This window comes from Amblyomma mixtum, chromosome 5 (genome assembly GCF_055824585.1).
Source record: "Amblyomma mixtum isolate Tamu chromosome 5, ASM5582458v1, whole genome shotgun sequence".
NCBI classification, from domain to species: domain Eukaryota; kingdom Metazoa; phylum Arthropoda; class Arachnida; order Ixodida; family Ixodidae; genus Amblyomma; species Amblyomma mixtum.
This window is the reverse complement of record NC_143016.1, coordinates 196,101,791-196,115,210: the sequence shown is the minus strand read 5'-3', so window position 1 is coordinate 196,115,210 and position 13,420 is coordinate 196,101,791. Positions and strand designations below refer to the sequence as shown.

Here is a 13,420-nt window from a genome sequence, read left to right as displayed (position 1 = left end):
TGAACAGCGATGTCGATAACAGCATGGATCCCTAAGGAACTATTGTATTAAAAATTATTCGCCGCCGCGGTGGCTCAGTGGTTATGGTGCTCGGCTGCTGACCCGAAAGACGCGGATTCGATCCCGGCCGCGGCGGTCGAATTTCTTTGGAGGAGAAATTCTAGAGGCCCGTGTACTGTGCGATGTCAGTGGACGTTAAAGAGACACTGAGGAGAAATTGAAGTTGGCTTCTATCGACAGAATACCAGGTCCTGATTACAAAAACGCCACTCATACTGACAACAAAGCTTTTGTAACGTAGAAAAGAGCAAGAACCAAAATACAGGTATCGCCGCCACAGGCCAAACTCGCAAGTACAAGCGTCATGACGTCATAGGACAAAGCAGTGTTGCTAGAACCAATGGTTCTAGCAACGCTAGGACACGAGAGGCACAAATCACTGAGGCGCAGCCAATGCATGCGCAAATCTCCTTGACGTCGCCAGATGGCGCCACGTGCCCGGCAGCTACGCGCGCGCCTGAAGCATCGGGACCAATAAGCGCCTGCTCACCGTCGTTAGGCGGGCTCCCGGTATTCCGCTAGCGGTAACAAGGTACACGGTATGCTAAAGGTGTCTATTTGCGAGAACTTCGTTGACGACTTCGAGAACGAGATCCATCGTAACGCTGGCAAAACGCCGGTGCAAACGTAAGCGAAGCGACTGTAGCGACGGCCGCAATAGCCGATAGATGCCTTCAACGTGCGGCCGGCGGTAGCTTTCTTTTCGGCTGCTGCTAGGCCGCACTGCTGGCCGCAGAAGTCACGGAGTCTGCGTCACGTCATGTTCACGTCATATTTCACGTCACTTAGTCCTCTGTCGTCATAGGAGAATCCCAAGTTTGAATCAGAGTGGCGGGAAAAACTTTTTCAGCTTCGAATCCAAATTTCTTAGAAATAAATGTATTTTTCGCTGCCGGCCAAGTGGCAACAAAGCCATGACATGCCGAACTATCGGATTTTGCTATAAAAAAAATATTAATAGTGCTCTCCTCAGTGTCCCTTTAAAGAACCCCAGGTGGTCGAAATTTCCGGAGCCCTCCACTGCGGCGTCTCTCATAGCCTTAGTCGCTTTGGGACGTTAAACCCCATAAACCAACCAACCAAAAATTAATAGGTTGGTTTGGTTGGTTTATGGGGTTTAACGTCCCAAAGCGACTAAGGCTATGAGAGACGCCGCAGTGGAGGGCTCCGGAAATTTCGACCACCTGGGGTTCTTTAACGTATTAAAAAATTAACAGTATTTTCATCTGTTACTGAGGCCTGAGCATAATATTTCTGTTGTGGTGTCAATTGACACCGCAAGGGCCGAAAGGACTAGAGTAGGGCTGTGTGTGTAGCACTTTAGAGATCTTTACTGTTTCGAGCCAAGTAGGAGTGCTCTGAAATGAAAGCTAGTGCAGAGGGAGTTAACAAGGCTTTGTTGTAGACAATTACTTGCGCGTTTCATACTAGTAGTGCTATAGTAGTGAGCGGCAAGGGGATACTAAGAAAAGGGCGAACAGCAAGAGGCTATTATGTGCGAAGTGAAGGAACTCATCGGAATTTGTGAAGAGTTGGGCATTGATTTAGGCCGTACGAAACGAAAGCATGCGATTATAGAGATCATGCGGAAGGAGGACGTAACGGCTGAAGAAGCCAGTGAGGCCTTGGCTGAGATCAACGAACGCTGTGAGCGCGAAGACGCAGAGCGACAGCGACAAGAACGCTGTGAGCGCGAGGCCAAAGGACGCGTGGAACGCGAGGCCAAGGGACGCTTTCATCGCGAGGGCAAAGAAAGCTGTTGGCTCGAAGAGGCAGAAAAACGGAAGCAGCTTGAGATAAAACGGCGTGCTCGCGTTAGGAAACTTATGGACCTAGAGCTTGAAGCGCATCAGATTAGTTTGGAGAGAAGTGAAACATCCGTTCTGCATAAGTCCAACTGCCGGCAGCCGAGAGACAGGCCGCTACTTTTCGTGATCGCCGAGGATATGGCGAAGTATTTGGCGGAGTTTGAGCGCATCTGCGAGAGAAAGCGCGTTCAGTGGTGTAGTTGGGCACAGGTGTTGCTAGTCCTTCTTTCCAGCGAAGCGTATGACGTTGTCGAGCGCCTGTTGGATGGCGGCTTGGCGAACTACGATGAGTTGAAAGGCTTTTTACTGATGAGATATGACTGTCTCCGGCGGACCTTCGCCAAAGGTACCAGCGAGAGCAAAATAGTACCGAATCGTTTTACGATTTTCCCTACCAGTTTAAAGCCGACATTTTAGAATATCTTGAAAATGCGGAAGGTTCGGACAATCGAGGCAATGAGGTAGAGTGCGTAGCTGTGGAGCATCCCTGCCAGTGCGGCACAGAGGAAGGTAGTCTGTACGTGGCAGATATGAATGCTGCTGTAACAGTGGTAGATGTTCTGCATTCTCGAACTAAGGAAACCTCTCTATCCTCGGATAAGGTAGCCACAGCATCGAACGGTGCAGCTACAGAGGTCTCGCCTATTGAGATTGCAGTGGAGTTGAAGGAAATTGGATTTCCTAGCCTGTCAAAAGCAGGAGGAGTTGCAGGGCATGGCAGAGAGGATGTACGGCTGAGCATTAATGAAAAGGCAGTGCCAATGCAAGCGAAGAGTATGACACACCGTGTCGTGCATCGCGTTCACCAGAAACGCAGAAACCCGACACTTTCGGTCAACGGATTCGGACGCATATAGAGTTTGCGGACGCTACGTTGGACGCTAGTGTTTACGGCGATCGATGCAAAACAAGTCTCGTGCTTTCGCAGCGCCGTGAGCTTAGTCACATTCCGGAAAGCAGCTGCAGTATCGGAAACGCCGCAACTGAGTGCAGGGCAGACCATCATCTGCAATCGGCTGGAACGCGTCAGGAGCATGGCGAGAGCTGCGTGCCAGCACTCATGTCGGGAGAGAACGCTGGTTCGTCTGCGCCTGAAGACGCTAAGGTGCTGGACGGTAGTGGACTTCAGAACCATCCAGACGACATGGGGATTGTAGACGTTATTTTATCCCAGAAAGATGAGGACGGATGTGCACTCAGGGACGCTCAGGAAGAAGAGGAAGAAGAGCGGAGGTTTGAGGAATTTAGTAAAGGTGCCAAAGACAGATCTGAGTTAGGTAGCGCACGTGAGTCGGCTGACGATCAGAGTGGTATTATCAGAGAGCAGCAACCTAGGCGACAGAAGCTGCATGCAGTTCCACAGGAGAAAATTAAAGGAAAGCTCAAGATAGAAGGCTGCAACTCGAAGGAAAGGAACCGCCAGTTAAGGAAAGTGGATTATCACCAAGAGGTGGTAGACAAACAGGAGAAACAGTGGTGCTGCCGAAAGGAGAGGAAAGGCAAGCACAAGAAAGAGAGTTGCCACCGAAAGATGAAAGGCCGGCATAAGAAAGAGTGGTGCCTCCGAAAAGAGAGAAAGGGCACGCTCGCAGAAACGCGTTGCCGCCATCGGAAGCACCAGCGTCTCCGGCAAAATATCTGCAGCAAAGTCCGTCACTTTGTCAACCCCGAAACTAGCGTTAGAATCGGAGCTAAAGAAATGTGCGAGGGCACAGGCTGTCATGCAGGCTATCATTTTTCGCTGCAGTCACGGGAGAAACCACGGTCCCACAGAAAACGGCACACGCGCGCAGTGAAAATGCGTGTATGGCTCATAAAGCGAAAGATTGTACGGGGCCGTAGTGACAAATGTAATAAGTTAACTGGCCAGAAGGAAGCGTCTAAGCGCTTCGCCAAGCATAGTTATCGCGATGGACAGCCGCGAGTTGAGACGACGCCATTTTGTAGGCGGAAAATCAAAAGGGCGGGTAGATGCGGACCTCGCATCGAGCGAAAAGGACGGGCGCGTGTGAAATTGAAGATTCGTGAAAGGTTTCACTTGCCGCCAAGAACAAAGAGAAAAAAAGAATGGTTCCACCGGACGCGTTACGCACTTGGAATTGAACGCCGCTACTGGCGTGAGAAGTGTAAGGAAAGGGACAAGTTGTCAGTGAGAGAAAATAACTCTCTTCTTCCCGTAGAAACTGGAACGACAAGTACGGAGAGAGAGGAAAGCTCAACTACAGCGAAAGAGGCAGGGACATTAGCTTGCACGGTAGTGAGTATTGTCTGACCTCCGTTAGAAGCGAGTTAAACGCTGACGTAGACGTGCTCAGCCATGCGTTCTAAGCAAGGCTGTCTTCAACCTCCTCGTGACGCATTTTGTCACTTAGCGAACAGCTGTCAAGTTCGCTCGTAGATCGGGGAAAATTTATGTCCTCATTTGTGGCCTCAGCTGAGTGTTTTCCTGGCCGAGTGATCTCAAGAGACCAAATTTATTTTGCATTCATTCATTCTGATTGTTACATGCGGTTGACACTCGAGTTAATCACTTTAGAGTTCTTGTATCCCACATGTCCCTCTTGTTGAAAAGGGAGCAAAAAGGGGACAGAAATATAGCTAGCAGAGTTTTTGTGGCATTGAAGTCTGGAATTTTGACGGGTCGCAGAGGGCACTTGCTCGTGTTGTGTGTTGCCTGTTGTCGGTCGGTTCTTGCCAAGATGCAGAATGATCAACGACCGATGCTGAGAGGCAAGCTCTTCCGAAGGACCGATCGAAGCTGGTCCAGACACCTGGGCGACGAGGCGGAGGAACAGCGATCCTGTCCTGCGAGCGGGGCCTGTTCACGTAAAGGAGCATGGAGCCACCTGTGGATGAACACCGGACGGGAACTGGGAGGAGCCTGGTGTTCGAGCGCGCCCCGCATCCGAGCCACGCGGAAGCAGCTCGTCTTCGTGGCGCATTGTCTGGCGACGGGGGTGCTGTTGTGCCTGAACCCTCATTCCGCTGGCCTGTCTGGTAACCAGAGCCGTGCGCCCAACGTGGGGCAAAGCAAGCCCGGACTCGCCGCCATGGCACGGCTTGCAACGAGTCACCCTGGCTCGCCGGCGCAGACCCTTCCTCCTCCTCCTCACTAGCGTCGGCTCGAGCCAATCCGAACGGTGGCTTGTGGCGTGACCTTATTGGAGCAGAGGAACGCCTGGTGCAGAGGAACGCAACGGTCACCGGCGGCTATAAGAACAGAGCCTCACTGAGACGCAGGAGCAGACGGGCAGCAGACGCGCCATCGTGCCAGATAGACGCTCTCCGCAGGGCCTCGTCCTAGCCCGTTGTGCTCACGGCCCTTGTACATATCTTGTAAAAAGCCTTGTAAATACTGTATATAAACGTCAGTTCACTTACCGTCGCATCGACCGTTCTTCGCTCAGGTCTCCTCAACAGAGGAAGCAGACTGAGACGCTTCAGTCCCAACAGTGGTGGCAGCCGTGGGATGCCCAAAGCGCAACAGCACCTAGGCTCGCGCATTGCGCATAACTCATCGTCATCCGGAAGCTTGGGGAATCTGGTGCCGCAAACAAACATAAGCAGCACAAACGTTCCTCGTTGAGCGGATACGCCAAGCCAAGAAAGCTGCATCGCGTTCTTACCAGTCCCCGACGTCGACGCTTCGGGTCATACTTCTGCTTTGGATGTACAGGATACTGTGCAAGGTGACGGACACCGTTACGCCTTTGCAAAATGCCGGAAGCACTTAATAAACTTGCATTCCCAGGGTGAGTGAATGACAGCTGAATCTCGTCTCTTTATTAATGCGTCAACATTATAAGGGTCTGTCACGTGGTTCGGGCTTGTGAGGACATCACAGCCTGCCCCCCATGGCAGGTGGCAGCGGTCTGTGAGCAAGCTATATCATGGCAGTTCCATAAGCCATTGGTCGTGACAGGTTGTTCGGAAAGAGAAACGCGGTTCCCAAAGACCACATCGATGGTAGCACCTGCCGCCTCAAGGCAGTGGCGCATCGCTTAAGCGTTGCACCACTTCACCAGCGGAGGTATGCTTGAGAATGACCAATTCTGCCTCTATGAGCATTAGCTACATCAGAACCGACAGCAACAGAAAATGCTATCGCATTCAAACGATCCCCAGAGCATAGCCTGAGTTTTTATTTCCTACTTGTGCTCTTTCGCATATCATGTCTCATCGTTCATCCATGTGCGCAGATACCATGCCAAGGACTTATTTGCCTCATATGGAATTATTTCACTTGACTGCAAATAACTGAGCATTTTGTAACATAACCATTTCGGGGTCATAAGCACAAACCTTAACTACCTTTTTTGTGCGCTAAATCTCAGTCTTAAAGCTTAATTGTGCCTCGTAGTCGTAAATGGCCGCCAATGAAATCAAGAGTTCGACAAAAATTCTTCTGGTCGGGGTGATTTATGAAATGTGACATTGCAGACGCCGACCACAACACAGAAAAGAATACACAAAAGACGTTTCGGCTTCCATAGGGGAGCCTTGCTCGCAGTAAAAACCGAGAAGCTGGTGCGCGAGCTTATTTATGCTTGAAAAGGGGGAGCAGGGAGCGTGCGTAAGGAGTGTCAGATTTTCGCAGTTTCGGTTCAAGGTGTGACAGGTCCTCCCTTCACTTCACTTTATTCACTTTAAAGACCCCCTTCATGGGTTATTACATAAGGGGTAGGTTAATATATTCAACAATAATAAATACACGTCTTGCAGTACGATACAAGTGGTTACAGCGGATAAGAATGAAGTTGGGAACGTGATGGCGGCAACATCGACGGGGAGGGCATTCCAGTCAACAATGGTGCGGGGAAAAAAGAAACCTGAAAAAGTTGCGGTACGCGATAGAGGCCGGGCGATCTGAAACAGGTGTGCTGTGCGGTGAGATATGCGGGTCGGATGAGAAAGGTAAGGTGTATGATTCAGAGTGGTATGGAAAAACTTGTGAAGCAAACACATGCAGCCGACGCGACGGCGAGCTTCAAGGCTTTCGAGATCGGAATTATTCTTTAGAGATGAAACGCTGATCGTATATGAATATGCAAACTGAACGAAGCGAATGGCGCGGTTTTGAACTGATTCAAGTGCATCTGTTCGGTATATTTGGTGTGGATTGCAGATGGGACTGGCGTACTCGAGTTTAGGAATAATGATGGTTTTTTAAGCTAGAAGTTTCACGTCCTGCGGTGCATGACGAAAATGATGTTCCAGGAATCCTAGGGATCGGTTAGCAGATGATGTGATTGTGGTAATGTGTGTTCGCCAAGAAAGATCGCTACAGAGTGTTAAACCGAGGTACTTGAATGATTGGACGTTTTATGAAGTCGAGAGTGTGACGGAATCCCGTCTGGCCGGGGCGATACATATCAAAACAAAGAGACGCCGTCCAGTAAAATGAAAAATTGTATTTTTTTTTTACTTTTCGGGGCCCAGAACGGGGGCCTTGTTCACAATGGAAACACACCAAGAGGGTTCGTCTTTAAAAGCTATAGTAATCTTCGTAAGGATCGCGCGTAAATCGGGTTAAGATTGCCCTCGTTACGATTAAGCGTGTGAGCCGTCGTCTGTATCACCAGGGGCTCGAGATGAAGCCGTGATGTTGTCAGTTTCTCTTTTTCGACGATTCTTGCCTTGTTCCAATCTATTTTGTGGTTTTTCGTCACCGCGTGCTCTGCCAAATACAATTTTTTCATTCTTTTTTCTTTTTTTTTCATTTTACTGGTCGGCGTCTCTTTGTTTTGATTTGGACGTTTTCTAAAGATAAGCTTGCAACTCGATGACTTAAGATCGGCAAAGGTTCCAGGTGAAAGCGGGGGAATCTCTTCTTTTCTGCCGCAGGAACGTGTGCCTTGCTGCAGTCGATAGCCTGATGTTTCATTATATGGAGTGTTCGGCGACAGCACTGAAATCCACTTTTCTGTCTTTGACGTCGTTTTTATGATCTCTTAGGAGCATTTCTAAGTAGCCGGTTTCGCCAATGTAGACGCAGTCACAGTCGGAGCAGAGAATGATGTAAACAACGCCGGGATGTTTTTCTTTGGGGAGAACGTCCTTTACGTTAAGCAAAGCATGTCGCAGTTTTCTTGTCTGAACGTGGGCAATGTCAATATTTAAGGTGCGCAGAATGCGTGCCAATGCCTCGCTGGTTCCGGTGGTGTGGGAACAACGGCACGTTTCAGGGGGGAAGGCACAGAAGTTTCACGTTCTGGTCAACACAGCTGTTCCTCGACCGATGCCACGAAAGATGTCGGGTAGACATTGCGTGAATGTTCTTGCCGCACCATGTCAAAGCCATTTGCCCTGTCTTCGGGAGAACTGCAAGTGCTTTCGCTTCTTTTTAATAAGGTGGCAGCAACTGGTCTCTGATGTGAGCCTCGGTGGACGGATATAAAGTTTATTTATTTATTTATTTATTTATTTATTTACCCTCAGGGCCGTTAGGCGTTACAGAGGGGAGTGGGAATAACATGCAAGTATAAAGAACAAAACAGCAGCTAGAAAAATTGAATATAGTTACAGCACACACTGGTATAAAATCAATAAACAGAATTAACAAAAGGCAGCATTACACAAAACAAAACACAAAAGAAAAGAGCAGCTAATAAATTAACAAAGCTAGACACATACTTATATAAAATTAATAACAGCGTTACGAAATTCAGCAGTATCAGTAATTACAGCAATATTGTGGGGAAGGTGATTCCAGCTGACACAAGTTCTGGGTATGAATGAATCGTGAAAACATCTTGTACGACAAGGAGGGATCCAAACTTTGTGACGGTGATCAATGCGTGCTGAAATATAGGGTGGTCTTTTTAGTAACTTCTCTTTAAGATAAGGATTATGATAAATTTTGTGAAAAGTACATAATGAAGCTATTGACCTGCGATGGGAAAGAAGCTGTAGGGAAAGGTTAGCTTTCATGGCAGTTACACTACTAGTACGATGATAGTTGGAAAGTATGAAACGACAACCGCGGTTTTGAATTGATTCTAGGTCAGAAATGAGAGATTCGACCCCAGGGTTCCACACCGATGAAGCATATTCCAATTTAGAGCGGACCAATGTTTTGTAAAGTAATAGTTTTAATGAACTCGGTGCACATGAAAAATTTCTGCGAAGGTATCCAAGCATGCGATTGGCGTTATTTGTAATGTAGTCAACATGAGTTTTCCAAGACAGGTTAGAAGAGACGTGAACACCCAGATATTTATAAGACGACACAGTTTCAAGAGTGATGCCATTAATGCAGTAGGTAGAGGGTGTATTAGATAGACGAGAAATGGGCAAATGCTTGCATTTAGTAATGTTTAGCTTCATATTCCACAGGTTACACCAATCCAGTACCTTGTTAATATCTGACTGAAGAACAAATACATCATTATCATCATTAATTTCGCGGTAAATAACACAATCATCGGCAAAAAGACAAATGGAAGACGATATATTAGTTGGTAAGTCGTTTATATAAATGAGAAAGAGGAGGGGCCCAAGAACGGACCCCTGAGGCACGCCAGAGCAAACAGGAGAGGAATCTGAATTGACGTTATTTGCTGTTACGAACTGACTTCGGTTTGAAAGAAAACAATGTAACCATGCAAGCACTGTGGAATCAATGTTAAGGCTGTTTAGTTTAAGAAAAAGAAGCTCATGTGAAGCACCTCAAAGAAGCACCTTGTCAAATGCTTTAGAAAAATCCATAAATATAGAATCAGCATAGGACCCACGATCCAGAATGATATGCAAGTCATTTGTGAAACATATGAGTTGCGTTTCGCATGAAAATGATTTACGGAAGCCGTGTTGGGCATTAGTGAAAAAGCAATTGGATTCTAAAAAGTTGGCAAGATGGGAGTAGATGACATGTTCCATGATTTTACATGGAATCCTGGTGAGCGACACAGGGCGAAAGTTATCAGGGCAATGTTTATCGCCAGACTTATGCAGCGGAATCACCCTCCCAACCTTCCAGTCATTGGGAATACAGCCTGTTTCCAGAGACTGGTCAAACAGTTTGGTGAGGATCATTGAACTGTACATCTTTGTGTTAACAAGAAATTTCGAATTAATGCTATCGACGCCACAGGAGGAAGAAATCTTAAGGTTTTCAATTATCCTCAGGATGCCAGTTGTGTCAAAAAGAATTGGATCCATGGGAAAAGCATCCAAGACCGGACACTCCTGATTGGTAAGGGAAACATTGCCAGAAAAAGCAGCAACAAAAACACTGTTAAGAACACTAGCGCATTCATTAGGTGAAAATGCAACGCCGTCAGAAGATGTAAGTAGTATTGACGAACTATCTTTCTTGTTCACAGTGTTCCAAAACTGTCTAGGGTTATTAATCAGCAAAGCAGGCAAAGTACTGTTAAAGAAGGTGTCCTTAGCATTTTTCAGAGCTAATTTGTACTCAGCGGCCGCAGAAAGGTAACTGTCCCATCGTTGTTGCGAATTCGACGATTTTGCCGAGCGAAACAAACGTTTTTTTCTTATTGGATAGCCTTTTTAAAACGTTGTTATACCACGGTGATTGGCTATTACACCGCAAAATTCTTACCGGCACAAATGTATTAGTGAGACGTTCAACAGTGTCCCTAAACATTTCCCAGTTAGTGTGGACAGAACGCTGTGGAAAATCTGGTAAATAATCGTTTAAGAAAAGAGCTAATTCGCGATTAATAGCATCATAGTCCGCCCGCTTGTAATCTCTAATTGACTTGAAGATGTGCCGGCGATTAGGAATATTAATTTTTACATCGAAATGAAGCAAGGTGTGATCACTAAGACCAGGTAAGTACGAGATTGAAGGGATAAGATCCGGCGCGTTGGTTAGCACAAGGTCTAAAACATTGGAAGATGATGGCGTGATTCGAGTTGGCTTAGTAACTAGCTGCGAAAGGTTAAAGTCCAAACAGGTTCGCAAAAAGTTGTTGCATTCGGTAGAAAAGGGGCGAGGATACGGCGACGTATTAGCCCACACGATACTGGGATAATTGAAGTCACCAGCAAGAAGGATTGCCGCACCCGGATAACGTACTGCGATCATGTTAAGAGCATCATGCAAATCTTCAACGAAAGTTGCACACGAAGACGGGGGACGGTAGCATATGCCCAGAATTAGTTTCCTGAAATGAACACGAAGTTCAACCCAAACCAACTCTAAAGTGGTAGAAAGACTAATCGGTGAAGACACAATATTATCGGCGATGGCTATTAAAACACCTCCTCCACTTCTGTCACCTCTATCAGAACGATAAACATTGTAGCGCTTCTTGCAATCAAACAGTTCCTTGCTCTCTATCTTTGCAGAGAGCCACGTTTCTGTCAGCAATACAACATCGGCATCACATGAGTCGATGACAGAGTTTAGATCTTCCCGCTTTGGTATTATGCTTCTTATGTTTGTGAAAAGAAATGAAAGCGCTGTCTTATCTCCAGTCGCCCGTCCACTGCCCCTCCCGCACCTCTATGGCGAAGCGTGTGGCGAGCCAGAAGCAGCGCGACAAGGGGCCACTAAAGATCCCGGTGGGCCAGCTAGCTCGAAAACGCTATCGGGAATAGGGTCATAGCCGTAGCATTTGTTGTTACAATACAGTTTGTTATACCTCAGCTTATACTTAAAGTCAGCATCCTTCGCGAACTGCACAAGCTTCTTTCTAGCGACACGTGTCTGCAAAGAATAATCTTCACTTACAGTGACCTTTTTATCTTTAAGTTTAGCACACTGCACTAGGATTTGTTGTTTTGTTTTGAAAGACCGGAACTTCACAACAATCGGACGATTCTTTTCGTCTGAGAACACACCAATCCTGTGTGCTCGTTCAAACATGTCATTCGTAAGAACAGGTTCAAAGCAGCCTGAAACAAGGTTCAATAACTTTTCTTCCGTTTCATCCCATGTTTCGGACAAACTGTCGGGTACACCGAAGAACAGAAGATTTTCCCTGCGCTGCCGGTCTTCCAGCTCTGCCTGTCCAAGACGTAACTTGCTATTTTCATTGACAAGCTGATCGGCTAGCTCACGCAAAATCCGCAATTCCCCGAGGGCCGCATCAGTGGCGGATGATTTAGATTCCACCGCCGACAGTCTCGCGTCAATATCGGCAATATTCCTAATCATAGATTCCTGATTTAGTTTCATTTCATTAATAGAGGCTACTAAGTGTGATTGCTCTAACTCCATTTTAGCGGTCCTTGAATTAACACTTTCTAACAGAGTCAACATGTCGTTGAGTTGTTTCTGAAGAGAATTATCAACAGCGCTGTCTTTGGACCGTGTGGCAGCGCCAGAGCCCGACCCAGGGCCGGGGTTAAGCTCAACGTCCCCCGACAACAAAAGCAGTTGACTAGAAACATCGAAGCACTGGGCGAGCAAAATCAACAGCACTCCCGGACGTGGGAACAGCAGCAGGCACATATTGCTCGATTTCTTAGCAAACATGGAATAGTTATTACCAACCTGCATGAAGAAACGCATGCCCTGAAGCAGCCGCATGATGACGCTGTTCCCACGCCCACTGGAAGGCGCAGGCCGCTGCAGTCCGTTTTTATCCAGGTGGAAAGGTGATGTCGTCGACGATGCGCAGGACTTGTACAATGGAGCCATAGTGTAGTAGGGTTGCCAGAGCTCTCCGTTTTCCACGCTGCCAACTTGAATGTTGACAGTCACAGGCACAGCCGGAACGGCATCAGCCGGTGTCATAGGTCCCGCGCTGAGTTGAAGGATTGCCGTTATCTGCATGAAGAAACGCATGCCCTGAAGCAGCCGCATGATGACGCTGTTCCCACGCCCACTGGAAGGCGCAGGCCGCTGCAGTCCGTTTTTATCCAGGTGGAAAGGTGATGTCGTCGACGATGCGCAGGACTTGTACAATGGAGCCATAGTGTAGTAGGGTTGCCAGAGCTCTCCGTTTTCCACGCTGCCAACTTGAATGTCGACAGTCACAGGCACAGCCGGAACGGCATCAGCCGGTGTCATAGGTCCCGCGCTGAGTTGAAGGATTGCCGTTATCTGCATGAAGAAACGCATGCCCTGAAGCAGCCGCATGATGACGCTGTTCCCACGCCCACTGACGCTGTTCCCATCAGATAACGGCCCGTGTGGGTGGCTTTCCTAAAAACGCTTAATGATAGTTTGCCACTATCGCGTATTACCAAGACGTCTAGAAAGGCCAGCGCACCGTTCCCCTCGACCCCGGAGGTGAAATCAATGGCGTCCTCTATGGAGTTCAAATGCGACAAAAGGCAGGCAAAGCGCCTTTTTTAATGATGCAGAAACAGTCACCTACATATCTGAGGAAAGCTTATGACGGGTGAGCAAGGGTTTCAAGGGCCTGGCGTTCGACAGACTCCATGTTGAGGTTCGCGACGGTAACGGAGATAGAGGCACCCATAGGAGTGCCTCGAAGTTGGCGGTAAAGCGAGCCTTGAATACAAAATACGTGTTGCTGAGCCAGAACTGCAGGAGTCTGTAGAGGTCAGGAATGGCAATAGGGGTCCTTTCAGGTAAGGATCTGGTTTGGTTTGGTTTAGTTTATGGGGTTTAA

At 47.8% G+C, this 13,420-nt stretch overlaps 1 protein-coding gene across 1 annotated transcript; it reads right to left on the bottom strand.

Annotated features, from left to right (window-relative positions):
* Nucleotides 1-11,324: 11,324 nt before the first annotated feature.
* LOC149345357 (uncharacterized) lies at nt 11,325-12,921 on the bottom strand. The gene has a single exon (XM_089547415.1). It carries the CDS (start codon nt 12,919-12,921, stop codon nt 11,341-11,343), a length of 1,581 nt encoding a protein of 526 aa, XP_089403541.1. The 3' UTR covers nt 11,325-11,340.
* Between the last annotated feature and the right edge of the window lie 499 nt (nt 12,922-13,420).

Coding starts and splice junctions, on each gene's coding strand:
- LOC149345357 (XM_089547415.1), bottom strand. CDS start 12,921: ATGCGGCTGCTTCAGGGCATGCGTTTCTTCATGCAGATAACGGCAATC.